The sequence below is a fragment of the Crocodylus siamensis genome, chromosome 8 (genome assembly GCF_052110815.1).
Source record: "Crocodylus siamensis isolate JL-2025a chromosome 8, ASM5211081v1, whole genome shotgun sequence".
In the NCBI taxonomy this organism is placed as follows: Eukaryota; Metazoa; Chordata; order Crocodylia; family Crocodylidae; genus Crocodylus; species Crocodylus siamensis.
In genome coordinates this window covers 17,796,607-17,811,044 of record NC_143402.1, presented here as the reverse complement: position 1 = coordinate 17,811,044, position 14,438 = coordinate 17,796,607, and the positions used below count along the sequence as shown (strand labels likewise).

Genomic DNA, 14,438 nt, shown 5'->3' with positions numbered 1-14,438 from the left:
GGCAGGCACCGGGGCAGAGTCAGAAGAGCACAGGCAGGGACGCTGTCCCCAGGTTGTGCCCTCTAGCCCAATCCATTCTCTGGAGGGCAGCTGTGGGTAGGCAAGGTCAGGGCCTGGGCAGGCACTGTGGAGGGCTGCTGGAAGCTCCCTGAGCCTGGTGCTGGGACCTCAAAAAAGCTCACGCCGTCTCCCCACAGATGCGGCGCACCAGCTGGATGTCCTTGGGCATAATGGTGATCCACTTGGCATGGATGGCACAGAGGTTGGTGTCCTCGAAGAGCCCTACCAGGTAGGCCTCGCTGGCCTCCTGCAGCGCCATGACAGCCGAGCTCTGGAAGGTCAGGCTGGTCTTGAAGTCCTGCGCGATCTCATGCACCAGGCGCTGGAAGGGCAGTTTGCAGATCAGCAGCTCTGTAGACTTCTGGTAGCGCCGGATCTCGCACAGCGCCACGGTGCCAGGCTGGTAGCAATGCGGCTTCTTCACGCCGCTGGTAGCCGGGGCGCTCTTGCAGGCAGCCTTGGTGGCCAACTGCTTGCGAGGTGCTTTGCCTCTGGTAGACTTGCGGGCAGTCTGCTTGGTGCGGGCCATCTTCACCTGGAGCCGATGTGCGTCTCTACAAAGCACAAGAAGCTGGTGTGCTGCCCCAGCCACGCAGCATCCTCTTGTGGATATGGCAGTTGCGGCCCATCCCCATGGAGTTGCGCAGGCTGGGCAGGGCCCCACCTCAGATGCCCCTGGGCGCCCCCACCCGCCCATCTTGGCCTCAGTCTGCAGAGCCCCAGGGCAGCCCCTGCTTCCCACCCAGCTCCCGCTCTCCTCCTGGTGCCACCTTCCCAAGGGCCCAGCTGGGCCTGCCTGCCCATGGCGTCTCCCCCTGCACTGCCTGGACCCTGCCCTGAGCACCTGCACCCAGAACTCAGTACCTTGATGCTGTCCCACCTGGGTAGGATGGGGAGTCTGTCTGCCTGAGCCCTGGCCAGGCCCTTCCTCCCAGTCCTGGGCCCGGGCGCCTCCTGCTCCTGGACCGTGCCCTGGCAGCTGCTGCTGGAGTGTTGCTGCCTCCTTCCTCTGGACACTGCTCTGGACCAGTGGGCCTGAGCTGCTGCTGGTAGCGGTGGGAGACATGGGTGGTGAGGGACACACCTTCTTTCTCCCTTTCCTTTTTTTCCTCTTTCTCTTTTCTTCTTTTTCTTCTCTTCTGTCTCCTTTTTCTTCTCTTTGCTTATTTCTCACTCTCCTCTTTGCCTTCTTTTTCTTGCTTTACCTCTTCCTGTTGCTTCTCTCTCTCTTCTCTCCTTTTTTCTCTTTCCCTCTTTTTCCTCTTCTTTTCTCTGTCATCACAACATACATAACAAAAAAGAATACACAAGAACAAAGGCAGTATATAAAGTTTTATTTACTGTCACCAGGTTTAGAATTTTTAGAAAGCATTGTATTTAGTCTAAAAAAGCAATATTTATGATTATTAACTATATTAATATGCAGTGCATCTTGCCATGTACCCCCCACCCTGGTTTTGTTTTTCTGGCATGCCAGCAGTCTGACCTTCCAAGGCAGACATTATGGTTTTTTCAGCACTCCAGCCAAAAATGTTGCCTACCCCTGCACTACAGTATCTCTGCTACCATTACATTCAAACTGCCGGTTTGTAATAATTTGAGTTGGAAATAACAGGCAGTCAGAGGGCACAACTCTATTGGTATGTTCCTGAGCAGAGACACATTGTGCAGTGCAATTTGATTTTTCTTACAACTTTTCCTGCCCTACACAATGTGTGTAGGGCAGGGGTGCTCAACCCCTAGCCCACAGGACAGCTCTGGCCTATGAAGCTATATCATCCAGCCCACATGGGCTCCCCACTTGTCTGCAAATTTGGTGTTGAGGAGTGCTAGCAGTGTTAATTGCCACTCCCTTGATACCAAATTTCTAGACCCCTGGGGGAGCCCTGCAGGCTGGATAATGTAACCCTGAGCATTACGTTGCTCCAGGTCACAGCTGGATCCAGGTATGTGCAGCTGGACCTGGGCATGCAGGGTCTTACACATGAACTGATCCCGTGCAGGATCCAGCCCATGGACCAACCCTGCACCAATCATTTGGCCACTGGTTGGGCACTATTGTCTCAAGGTATTACAGAACAAATGAAAAAGCAGCCATTAGCAGACAAGTTTTGTCTCATAACATTTTTAGTGTGGTCACTCTGTATACAATTGGAAAGAACCAGTTAATAGCATCAGACCATCAGAGGGTGCTGGAGTCCACACAATATCACTCAGTCAGAGCTGGCCGCTCCCTTGTAAAACATGAAAGTGAAATTTGCGGTTTTCAGTGGTGGTAGGTACAATAAAATAAATCCGAGGAGATGAAAAAGGCCACCTGTTCTATCATGCTTTATAAAATTTGTACCCTTTCCCAGTTATTGTTCTCAGAACATTTTTCCCATGATTGTTCTCTTCATTCATTCCCTGGGGGTGTAGACAATCTCTTTAAAGACTCTTGCACTAGATACTTAGGTTGCAAAGTCAAGCACTTGAAAATCAGGATAAAATTGTATGAAAAACCATACATTTGACATTTCCTGACTTCTGAAAGCTTGACTCTGCAACCTAAATAATATACTTTCTGTATCTAATTTCCTATTCTTTTAAGGAAAAAGGGAAAAGCAAATGCTATTATGGATAATGGTAACAACCTTCCTTCTGCAAGACCTTAGGATTTGACTCTGCACTTTCAGCAGATACCAACTTCTTGAATTACAGGACTGTGTTAATTGACCACAGCAGAAGGCTATTATTATACTAGAAGATGGACTGTGGGTGCGGGTGCTGGGTGTGTGGTGGTTAAAATGAATCCAGTCCATTTCACTCTCTTGTCTATGGAAAGTAGAAGACCCTGCCCATGTGGTACTTCCAGAGATGACTGAAACAGGTTACTGGGGAAATGTGCTGTGTCCAGAAGATTATGGGGAAGAGGATTAATCGGGGGCTGGTCTCAGTGACCTCCCGAAGTCCCTTCCAGCCCTAAAGTCTATGAAAGCACTGTCTAGATGTCTGCAACCCTTCAGGAACTGGCAGACTTGTTCTCGTATCTGGTGCCCTCAAAGCAGGGCTGGGATTCTAGGCCCCTGTACTAGATCCAGCTGCTGAAGCAAGAGTCTACTGCTACAGCTAGTATACTAGTTCCCAGGTTTTCCTGGACTGGTGCTGCTTTGGTGGCCATGTGGGGCCTCCATCATTAAAATGTTCATATTCAGTTATTATTTTGGCATACTGACAAAACTTCCTGGAGCAGCAGAAGAGAGTAAAGGAAAATGCTGATTCTTATCTGCTCATTAGTCAGCTAAACATCAGTGGGATATAATGGGACAAAAAGGCACTTACTTAGCATAAGAGCTTCACCTATGCTGAATTTCAGTGGACTGCTTTATAAGATAGAGGTGATGAAAACTTCTCAAACACAAAAAGTTATCGGTGGGTAGGTATTAGGCAACCTAAGTATATAGAACAACAATTCTATAATATAGTACAGGTATGAAAGCAAATTTTTCATCTGACATTTAGTTTCTCCTGTGAGAGTCACTGAGTATACATACACCATGAGTGCAAAGATGTTCAGGATTTTCCTCCCAGAGCAAAAATGGCTGCTCAGAGAAAAGTAATCCAAGAATAACCAAGGTTAAATCACTTCTGGAAGAGTTTATCCTGAGACAGTGGGTAACTGTACACATTGTCTTGTGGGAGAAGCCACAGAACAATCCATCATCCCAGGGTGCTTTGCTCCTGTCCTCTCCAACCAGGAGACATTGTGGGCATTTACAGATGTGGTCCAGGAAGCAGGGGGGGCACAAATTAGTGCCTTGAGCATCATGTGTATCAGTGTCCTCACACTGAAAAATGGTGGAGGGGCACTTTGTACTAAAGCTCGTCAAACAAGCTTTAGTTTAAAGTGCCCCATGACCATTTTCCAGCATGGGGACACTGATATACATGGGACTCTGGAGTCTGCTGGAGCATGATAATTTCCATGCTCCAGCAGACTTGATTAATCTGAGATGTGTGCATAGGGGAGTCAACACTACAAGCTCTTTGTTCTTCAGGAGTCCAGCATTCAAATATCTGTTTAGGCATTTCTGGGTAAGTTTTTCTTACCCAGGAGAACAGATTCAGGAGAATTCTTCTAAATCATTGAATGTGGGTATGTAACTCCAATTACTTTTAAAGTCAGTGGGAATTTCACTATTGTTCTTCACAACATAAAAAGTCTTTACCTTTGTGCTCTCTTCCCCCCTGCAACCTCCCCACCCATCAGCTCTTCCATTTCTGTTTGTATATGGGCACTTTAGGCAGGTGCACAGAGCTTTTTGGATCATCTGCATTCAATATTTTGTTCTTTTGAGTATCCTGGCCTTTTGATCCTTTATTTTTTCCCCACCTCTACATTTTGAACCCTGGTGAATCATACTCAGTGTATTATTATAGCCATTTTAACTTGATGTACTCTTGAGCTTTAATCCTATGCCTCAAATGACATTGCTGCAAAATCAGTCTATTTAAATACGTTGGAGGTGAGACACAAGGCTAAAATTCAGCGAGACTTTCCATGGTGAAATGGAGGTAATTAGATGATTCACAGGAAGATCATTTTAAGCTTTCACTATATTTTGAAGGTTAAGCAAATTTGTAGTCATCACAGTACCACGAAGGGTTTACTAGGGGAGATCAGCTCTTTTGTTAACTTGTTGCAATCTACACAATTCTCTTTTCTTTCCTCTTTTTTGCATATTATGGACATTATTTCAATGCTGAAAAGCAGTTCATGGGTGTATGCAGGCAGTATATGCCATGTGTAATTTTTTAATTTCCTGGTGGCAGCCTCTCTTACAGGTGCAATAGTAGCTTTGTTTATTTTTTGTTCTTCATCAGGGCTTTTATTAACATTCTCCTAGATCTTTCAAACTGCACCTGGCCTGCTGAGTATAATGGCATCTTTGCCTTGGGCTCTAGAGAGGATGGGGAAAGCAGCAGATCAGATAGTATGGATGCAAATTGGAAATAGCTAGCTTCACCCCTTAAGGCAGTTAAAGTGAGGACAAATCTCAAGGGAAGAGGAAGAACAGCACGGCCATGCTGTTAGTTCTCCCTGAAGTTGCAGAAAAGGCAAGCAGGTGTGCATCTAAGTTACCAATTTGACAGTCTGCTCATGCATCTTACCTTATTGTAGCTACAGGTCATAATCCTATATTTTGAGATGCACAGTTGGAGGAAAGGTGCTCAGAGGTAACAGTTTGTGTTCCAGCAATGTGATGATCCCTTCAAATTCACAGACTGATCCTCTTAAGCATAAAATTCTAGATGAGTCAACCCTAAACGAAGAATCACGTGAAACAACACTGTCCGTATTCTTCTCTTCAGCAAACCAGATATCTGACTTCATATATCTGCTCATGAAGCAAGGCCCAACATCAAACTGTAGATTAGAAGATCAAAGGATACAGGCAAGTGGGGAACATATCTTGCAGCACATGCTCAAAATACACAAGAGAAGCAGGTGACAGGAAGGTTTAGCCTCTTTCAGCACATGGCAGAAGCCATTACTGCAAAGGTGCTGTAGGATCCAACTGGCCATGCCAGCTGTTGTCAAGAGGTGCCAGCTTCTGGTGATGCCATCCAGGAGTAATCTGGGACCCCTCTCATTTATTATTGGAGGATGGGATTATGCAGGAGGTGCTTGTGGAGGTGGCCTTCATCCTTACCTATCACTGTGAGCTGTATTAAGACTGAGATTTGATTTCACATAAGTCACTAAACAGCTATCAGATGGGAATGGCTTTTACACACAGTTCATTTGGACTGTAACCCAAGTGCCAGCTGAGTGGTGAAAGGTCATCTGATTGTATTACCAGCGTGCCTAGTCTCATAAAGATAGACCATGCTTTTTAAATGTCAAAGTACACCTTTCTAGGTTTCTCTGCTGGTATCTACTGGATTTGAAGCCTAGGAAATGAAGATTGGTCTCTCTACTGTGTATTTTCTGTATGGATGGTCCTTGACTGTGTTTCTGTTTTCAATTAAGAATTTTTTTGTGGGGGCAAAGTTAAATCTGTTGGTATCAGGAAGTTTCTTTCAGATAACCTTTTATTCCTTTCCCCACTGCTCCTCTGCAGTGATCAAAACTATCACCGTAGAGATGAGGTCAAGAACCTACCATATCCACTGTCCTTGGACCAAACCACAGGCACATGAAGGAGCACCAAGAGCAGCACATCTGCCAGGAAGTACCTAGAGAACAGCATGTCAGCTCTGCTCTGGACCAAGATGTCAGAGGGCAGACAGTGAGACAGTGAGGATTTAATGTCTCCTTCCTCCCGTTAAGTCCACAGTCAGGGTCCCTGGCACAGAAGATGGAGAGGTTTTAATTAAGGAGAGGTCTTAAACTGATAGGGAGGCATTTTTATCTCTACAGTAAAAGTTCTCAGAATCTGTCACAACAGCTCATAAGGAGAATCAGTTATTTTTCTACTTTACTCTTCACTGTATTTTAAATGATTTTCATTCCAATAAAAGCCCAAGTAATACCACATGATAGGTACATGAGTGAGCCCTGACAAACTGCTCTGCCAGTTTGCCTTGGAAAGATGACCATGCACAACTTCCCAGTCCACAAAGATCACTCTCATGGCTGGATGTCCATGGCCAGAGGAAGGCTGTGCGCAGTCTGTCTTGCAACTTTCACTTCATTCTTTTACAGAATACAAATCTGTGCTGTAGGACGCTTCTTATTGTATTGTGTTGTCTGCTCTACAAATTGCAAGGCAGGTTTTCAATACATAAACCTTACTTTTATGCCCTTTTCAGTGGTACCATTATTAGTAAATATGTGTTTTCTTTCTTTCTTCTCCATTTTAACCATTCTTACATAGGAATGATATTACTTAGTCATTTGTATCTTACATTTCTTCTGAACAGCACAGGACCTGTGCGTGTCTTACAATCAGCCCAATGATAATATGAATTAAATAGTGCATGGAGTAATTGGATAGCTTTGGTGAACTCCATGTCTGCCTGGGAAGTCTGATATTCTTAATTAGCTATGTAGCTGTTGCTAGGACACTGGGATTGTTTAGTTTTTTTGAAAAAAATACATATTAAAACATTTGTCTTTGTAAAACAATGGCTCAAGTCTTCATGCTTGTTTGTTTATCAGCTCCTAGGAACCATTTTATTATGCTATCATACAATAAGTCATGCATTAGCTCTCCCTTCAGAACAGTTGGGGATGTATACTAAAACAATGGCAGTGCCTATCAGTATGTGTGTCCGACAGTTCATAAATAAACTTTGTTAAAATGGGCCAAAGTTTTTATTCATCCCCTAGATCTGAGGCCTGCTCTGTTAGTCTCTTCATTATCCGAGTATAATAGGAGATGACCAAGCGCACAAGACTGCAAAAATTACAAATGGTAAAGGCCTAGTAGTACATTGAGAGCTAATTCCCACTTTTGACCATGAGAGAGTCTTTACAGTATATTATGGATAGCCAGCTCCCAGCTCTGAAGGGAACAGCCACTACTTCTCTTGAGAGGTTATTTAACTCTGCCCCAAATTTGAAGGCTTATTTTTCAGGGTGTTCATACTACATTATCCTTTTTTCAGTTTTACTTTTCTACCTCACACAAAAATAGTTTTGTTTCCTCCCTAGTGTCCACAACCTTCAAATACTTTTAGGAGATCATGTTATAATTCATCATTTAGTCATACTATACTTATGCAGTTTTTTAATCTCTTCTCCTAAACCAATTATGGCCTTCTTTCAGCTGTTCTGATCACATCCCTTCTTTGTGCTCATATTTCTTCACCTCATCTAAAAAGGGCATGTTCTACCACAACTTTGGGACATGGGGGTAGGGGTGTCATCAGTAAAGACCCCATAGCCCACTTAAATTAATGACATTATTCTTTATTTCTCTTTCTCTATTCTAACCCAGCTTCCTCTCTCACTATGTTTACCTCTTTATCCTAAACATAATGGGCACTTTCTTCACTTATTCTTTTGTCTTAATAAGTTCCTGTACTCATTCTTATGTCTCCATTGTATAACACACACATGGTCTTTGTAGTCTCACATACACCCTGGCTTTGTGAAGAATAAGAGGAAGCAGACAAAGCACTTGGGAAGACAGACACTATTCTTCACAAGGTTTTAGTCCTAAACATCGTTCCTTCAAAATGCTGTATGAACTCCTGGCTACAAGTGAACAGCAAAGCTCTCATTGGCCTCAATGGAATCATGAGTTCATCCTCTGTCTTTATTTCCCATGATATTATTTTCAGGAGATAATCTATTTAACCAGTTGGCAGAGATGATTGGATGGGTTTATATGTACACTTCAAACTCTTCCTTTTTCCTTGCATAAGCCCTTGTTCCTTTTTCTTTCTGTCTGTACAGACATAATCTGCTTCTGCTTCTCAAGAGCAATGGGCCAAATTCATCCCTAAAGCAGCTTCACCAATGAAAATAAATTTACTGATGTATCAGTGATGAATATTTTCCAATATATTTTTGTACAGTCACTGATCCTAAAATAATTGCTCTTCATATCTAGGCATAGAAAAGCACTTTAAAATTCTAAACTCAAACACCATCTTCAGAGTACAGAAAATCCACATAGCAGCGCTGTTCCCAGCTCATCGTGGAGTTCAATTGCTAGCAATACAAATGAACAGTGAAAAAAAGAAGTCTTCAGGAAAGGCATATCTTGCTACCAATTCACAGTTATATTCTGTGAGAAAAATAAGAAAAATTTCTAAAAATGTTGCGTGGATAACAAGTTTTGGCCTGAAATTTTCAGGCCATCATACAAATAACAAGATTCTCTCTTTTTCTTAATACTAATGAGTCCCAAGAGTGCTCATAAACATTGGCAGACTAAATTAAGCACTATTTTGCCAACTTTTGCTCCTGCTAAATTGTAGTTAGTTTTAGTAATATGGTGATACATAACAACGCCCTTAATGCTATTCACTGGGATTTCACTCCTGAAATTCTGTTTCAATGCACTTTGACCTGTGGCCATACAGGTTTGGCTAATATTATCATGGTCAGAAAATGCCTAATGTATTTGTTAATGGATGCCCAACTAGGGAAAGCATGCAGCTGCATTTTAATCATGCTATGATGAAGGTGGCTTTTATTTTTGGTGCTTCTAAATTTTATTCATATTTAATGTAGTTGTATGTTTGTATTTGGCTGAAAGAGCCTTAAAGCAACGGAGGCCAAATTTTTTGGATAGGCAGGACACAAATTAGCCTCACACCCTCCCCAAGTACCACTCTGATCTTTTCTCCTTTAGTTGATCTGCTGCTCACCTTTCTGCTCCCTGCCCAGGCTGCTGCTCTGTTTTTTGCTCCCTGCCTGAACTGATCCTTAGCTTTCTGCTCTCTGCCTTATCTGCCACTGTGTGCCCACCCCCTTCCCAGTCTTCTGGGTGCTACACACAGAGGCTGCCTATGCTACTTGTGGCACCTGTACCACAGGTTGGCCACCCCTGTTTTAAAATATATGAGTTTGGTTTTGAACATGTATTTTTGTTGACAGGAAATAAGTTAAAGACAACTATCAACATGCTTTTAAAATTCTATTCTTATTTATGCAAATATCAAAATATAGTTACTATTCTGTTCACAGATTCTGGCTTTGATTCACAGATTCATGCCAAATAAACCTATAACAAGACTGACAATGCATATTTAAAGCCCAATCCTATTCAGACTTCACAAAAGTCTGAGAACTTGTTGATTTTCCCCTTTCAACTTGTTCATACCAGGTTGGTTACTACTCTGGATGTCCACAAAATCATTGCAGTTTTGATCAATAGCTGCCTCTTGATTTTGCAAGAATTCATTTTGATGTTCGTTTAAACAGAAGTCACGGTGGACTGGAAACAATATATGGTTATGATGCCACTATCATGATGAGTAATAGAACTTCTGGATATTCCCCACCCTCTGTTTTCCCAATAATACCATTGGCTTTTGGTAGTTCAAAGTTTTTTCTCATGTTTCATCACAGTCATTAAATCACAGAAAAGTTTGTTTCTTTACAATTTCTACTAGTTTAGAAACCCTGGAAGAGAACTGTGTGTAAGGCTGGTAACTGTAATTAAACAGAAGCGAACAAGTATGGATGACCGGTCCATTATTGGCACACTGCATATATTAAAAATTGTGAGACCATAGGATACTATATCCTATACAGTGAGGCCATATAAGTACATTTTATACAAGGGTATCAAATTCATCAGGGCCCAAGGGGCAAATGAGTGGCATGGGACCAATTTGTGGGCTGGAACCAGCCCACAGACTGGCCTGTGTGCCCCTGTACAGGGCTGAACTGCCTCTGTGCACTGAATGCAGAGTGCATCCCAGACTGCTCCTGTATACCAAGTGCAGTGCAAGCACTGTACCTGGCCCCACATGCCACGTACAGTGCATAGGGTTGGTGGCCAGGGCACACACCACATGCAGCATTTTGAACCAGTCTGAGGTGCATGAGCCACACCATGGGCTAGATGATAAGTTCTGTGAGCCTATGGGCCATACCTTGGACCCCTCTGCTTCAGGAAGTATCTATAACTAAAGAAACAAGACAGAAGCAGGACAAGTTTGGAAACTTTAGTTCATTCAATCAGAAACCTCTCATTTAAAATATTAGACTGGTTGCCATTGTATTCAGGACAACAGCTTAGCCAACATATAAAATTATTCTAGTTTGGTCAAGGTTAGCTCTCCCAACAAACACCTTCCATCTTGGGTTGAAACCAGGGCTTGTATGACCTTGTGAACCACTTACAAGACATGGTTGTGGGAATCAAGACCAGTAAGCTTGAATCTTAAAAGAAATTTGTGTTTATGCAGTGGAAATATGAGAAAACATATTTTGACTAATGGTATCACCCTAGAGAAAAACATACTTGTTATAAATATGTTCCATTGCAATTGTTGGAAATCTAACAAAACCGCCATAAACAGGACTTACATCAATGTTTCTGCTTGACCTTCTTGGAGAAAAAAAGTACCTTCTGGGAACGCAAAACAAAATGAATTTTTTGGAAGCAAAATAAGCAGCGCAGCCCTTCCTCTTCATAAAATGTAGCCATGATATAGCCGCTGCTGCTGCTTAGTAACAGTTACTTGAAATGATTCATAAAAGCACCAGATGTAAAGGTGTGCGTGTGTGTTCTTAACTCCAGGCTCTGATGTAAAACTAAGAATCATTCATACAGCGGGTCAGAGACTTGGAGATCTTAGATGAATAACATTTTCAAAATTAAAACCATATCCTTCTGGAAAGGGATAAGCTGCGCAATCAAGTCCCTTGATGGTCTGTCTTCTGCCAGTTCAATGAGTTGCTGTATTAAGACACTGGAGGAGCTACAGCTGATGTTGCACACCACTTCATGGTACTGCTCTAGCACAGCTGGACTGGACTCTAAATAGCTCTCTCTCTCCTATGTACTTTTGCCCCGTAAGATGGATACCCTACCTAGTTCAAAAGGCCTGGCTGAAATACACTGTTAAAACAACTATAATTTTGCTTGAATTCATCCGTGGCAATTATCCCCAAAATATCAGTACAGTTGAATACAGGTTAATAGGACTAAAAATTCCCATTGCACATCCTCAGATTACTTCATATTGGGCTATGGTTTCCCTGAATTCTTTGCTTAATTAAATATGATCTGCATGTGCAAGTCTGGAATTCAATTATCCTCCTCCAAGTTACCCATTAGTTCATCCATACTGAATGCTGTAGCCCATGTAACAGCACTTGCATGGTATTATGTGGTAGCAGTGAACAACTATATCATAAATTTGCTAAAATGTGGCCCCGTAGACAATTCCTGCAAGATACTGTAATATAGTCTCATAAAAGAAACCACCGGCCTAAAGACAGGGCTGGCTGAGGCTCTTGGTGAGCAACTTTGCCTCTCTGCATCACTTGCAGACAATCACCATGGAAGCATTCTCATTACTCACTTTTCACAAATTGTTCTACAGAGAAATATGAACCCATTGGTAGCAACCCTTCCTCCCCCATTCAGTTTATTTTAGAGAGAGGAAACATGTATTCTCAAACCAGCTAAAAGCAGTTTCTCTCAGACATTTATATACCACCACTCACTGAAGTATTTAAGCTCTGAATTGCCTACACATCAATGCCATGCACAGCTAAATACAACACTGGGATGGATTTGCATGCCAAACTGGCAGTACCCCTGTCCAGAATGACTACAAGTGGGCTCTGATGGCAAGATTTGGGGTCACTCATGTGTTGGGGCCTTTGCTAGCTGGATCCAGGCTCTGTGGGAGAACAGACGTTGTGCTACTTCATTTAACCCTCTGCTACAGCCAAGCAGAATTCAAGGGCTCACAGTGACCCCTTGAACCTGAATAATGTCTCCTTCCTGAAAAATCAATCACTAAAGAATATGGGGTGTGAAGAGCAGTGATCATGCAAGCTTCAAAATACATGATGCTGAGATTCTATAAAGACATTAATGGATAGAGTTATCCCTGCTCACCCCCTCCAGCAACGCTCTTCCTGTACACCCATACAGGTTGAAATTAAGTGTCTATTGTGTGGTCTTAACAGATCCATAAGTAGGGTATACCCAAATGTCTCCAATTTCCCTTCACTGAACTTGAATGAAAAACATTTGAAAAGGCAATTCTGAGTGAAATCTTACAGCACTGCTACAGCATATGGAGATGATTTCAAATAGCACTTTGATAATGTCACAATCTGTTAGAAACTGTCCACCTTATTCTGAAGATATTAAAAGCTCACTTGCCTCAGTCACATAATGTATGTTCTTCTCATGACCCATTAGAAAGCTATTCAGTGGATTGTGAAATAGGAACTTTGGCTGGAGCTACTTTTAGGAAGATACTAGCTAGGCATGGATAGTACAGCTTGTTTTTTGGTCGGTGTCATTATTCTGCATTTCACAGCTAATAAATTCACAGCTAATAAATTGCATGAGTTATCAGATGAAATGCAGTCTATTATACATCCCACCTGGGGTAAGTACTTGAGGGAAAATTAATCCTACTGCATATTACAAATGACTTTGCAAACAGCACCTGATAAAACAACTGGATCTATTAACAAACAAAATGCAAACTGCACAGAGTAGAGAAAATGAAGGGAATCACAGGATCTGTCCTACGGGTACAAGCCAGAGTTTTTCATGCTAAAGCGATGTGTGATTAAATTGTCCTATAAATAAATGGACATATACAGTCCCATCTCCTGTCACACACACAGCATAGTGTTTTGAACACATCGGTAAGAATATATTAGGTTGGGCTGGACCCAGCCCAGTACAGAGATGAATTGCCAGGTACAGGCATGTTAATTAGCAAGGCAGAAAGTGAGGAGCAGCATAGAAAATGCTGGGGAAATGGATCCAGCATTACCGAAAGTGCTGTTTTGTGGCTACCTAACTGCTCATTCCTTGAGCAAATGCAAACACTATTACAATATTTACTCCCTATTGACAACACCCACTAGGCCAGATTCATGAGTTCAGCCAAGATCCACTTGGCACAGGACCTGGGGAGAGTGGAGAGAGGTGGTTCGAAGCCTCATTTCTGCTCCCTGCCATCCTGAAGTTGACAAAATAAACTTAACTGTTGGCTGTTCAAAGTCACACTGGCAGTAAAGGCCTCCTCAGGACCCTTCCATCAGGCAGGGATCATTCATCTGCAAATATTCTAAAATGCTTTAGTTTGTCCTGGAATATAGCCAGCGCCAGTGTGGAGAGAACAGGTGGTGCAATGCCAACTACACCAGGTTTAGGTCACCTAAGTTTTCCCCAAAGCCGAGGTAACTTAGCAGCCTTGTTACAGCAGCATTCGGGATCTATGGTGGCATATGTACAATGCAAAGCAGCTGACAGGAGGGACTAAGGATATGGCACAACTGATCAAAAGCTCACTAGATTTTCACTAGAACAGTTAGTCTCTGTATCTCCTCTTACGTGATACGTTAATGAACCAAGAATTCTATTGTTAGTGGTCCTGTTTTAAATCCAGAACAACTCCCAGGAGTCAATTTACTTTTCAGTTCATTTCTGTAACCCTCATTATTTATTTATTTAAAGTTTACTAATACTGTATCACCTGAGATACACTGTGTGACCCATCTAATGGGACAGCAGGGATGCTGTAGCCAAATTATGGCACTAAACAAATAATGAGCAGAAAAAATAAATAGAAGTCCCAATATAGGTCTCTGTCACACGCACAAGGATCCCCAAGAGAAGAATGCATCCGTTCTGTAAAAAAATCAAACCATTTTCATCCTTGGTCATTGGAACAAGAAATTTGTTGCAGTTGCCTGGAGCTGCCTCACACCCAGGCCTACCAAAGTCAAT

At 42.6% G+C, this 14,438-nt stretch overlaps 1 protein-coding gene across 1 annotated transcript; it reads right to left on the bottom strand.

Annotated features, from left to right (window-relative positions):
• Window positions 1-51: 51 nt before the first annotated feature.
• Window positions 52-7,301, bottom strand: LOC149858141 (uncharacterized). The gene has a single exon (XM_090061373.1). It carries the CDS (start codon window positions 1,124-1,126, stop codon window positions 179-181), a length of 948 nt encoding a protein of 315 aa, XP_089917499.1. The 5' UTR covers window positions 1,127-7,301; the 3' UTR covers window positions 52-178.
• Between the last annotated feature and the right edge of the window lie 7,137 nt (window positions 7,302-14,438).

Bases quoted from the DNA above. Each gene is read 5' to 3' on its own strand.
- LOC149858141 (XM_090061373.1), bottom strand. From the start codon at position 1,126: ATGTCTCCCACCGCTACCAGCAGCAGCTCAGGCCCACTGGTCCAGAGC.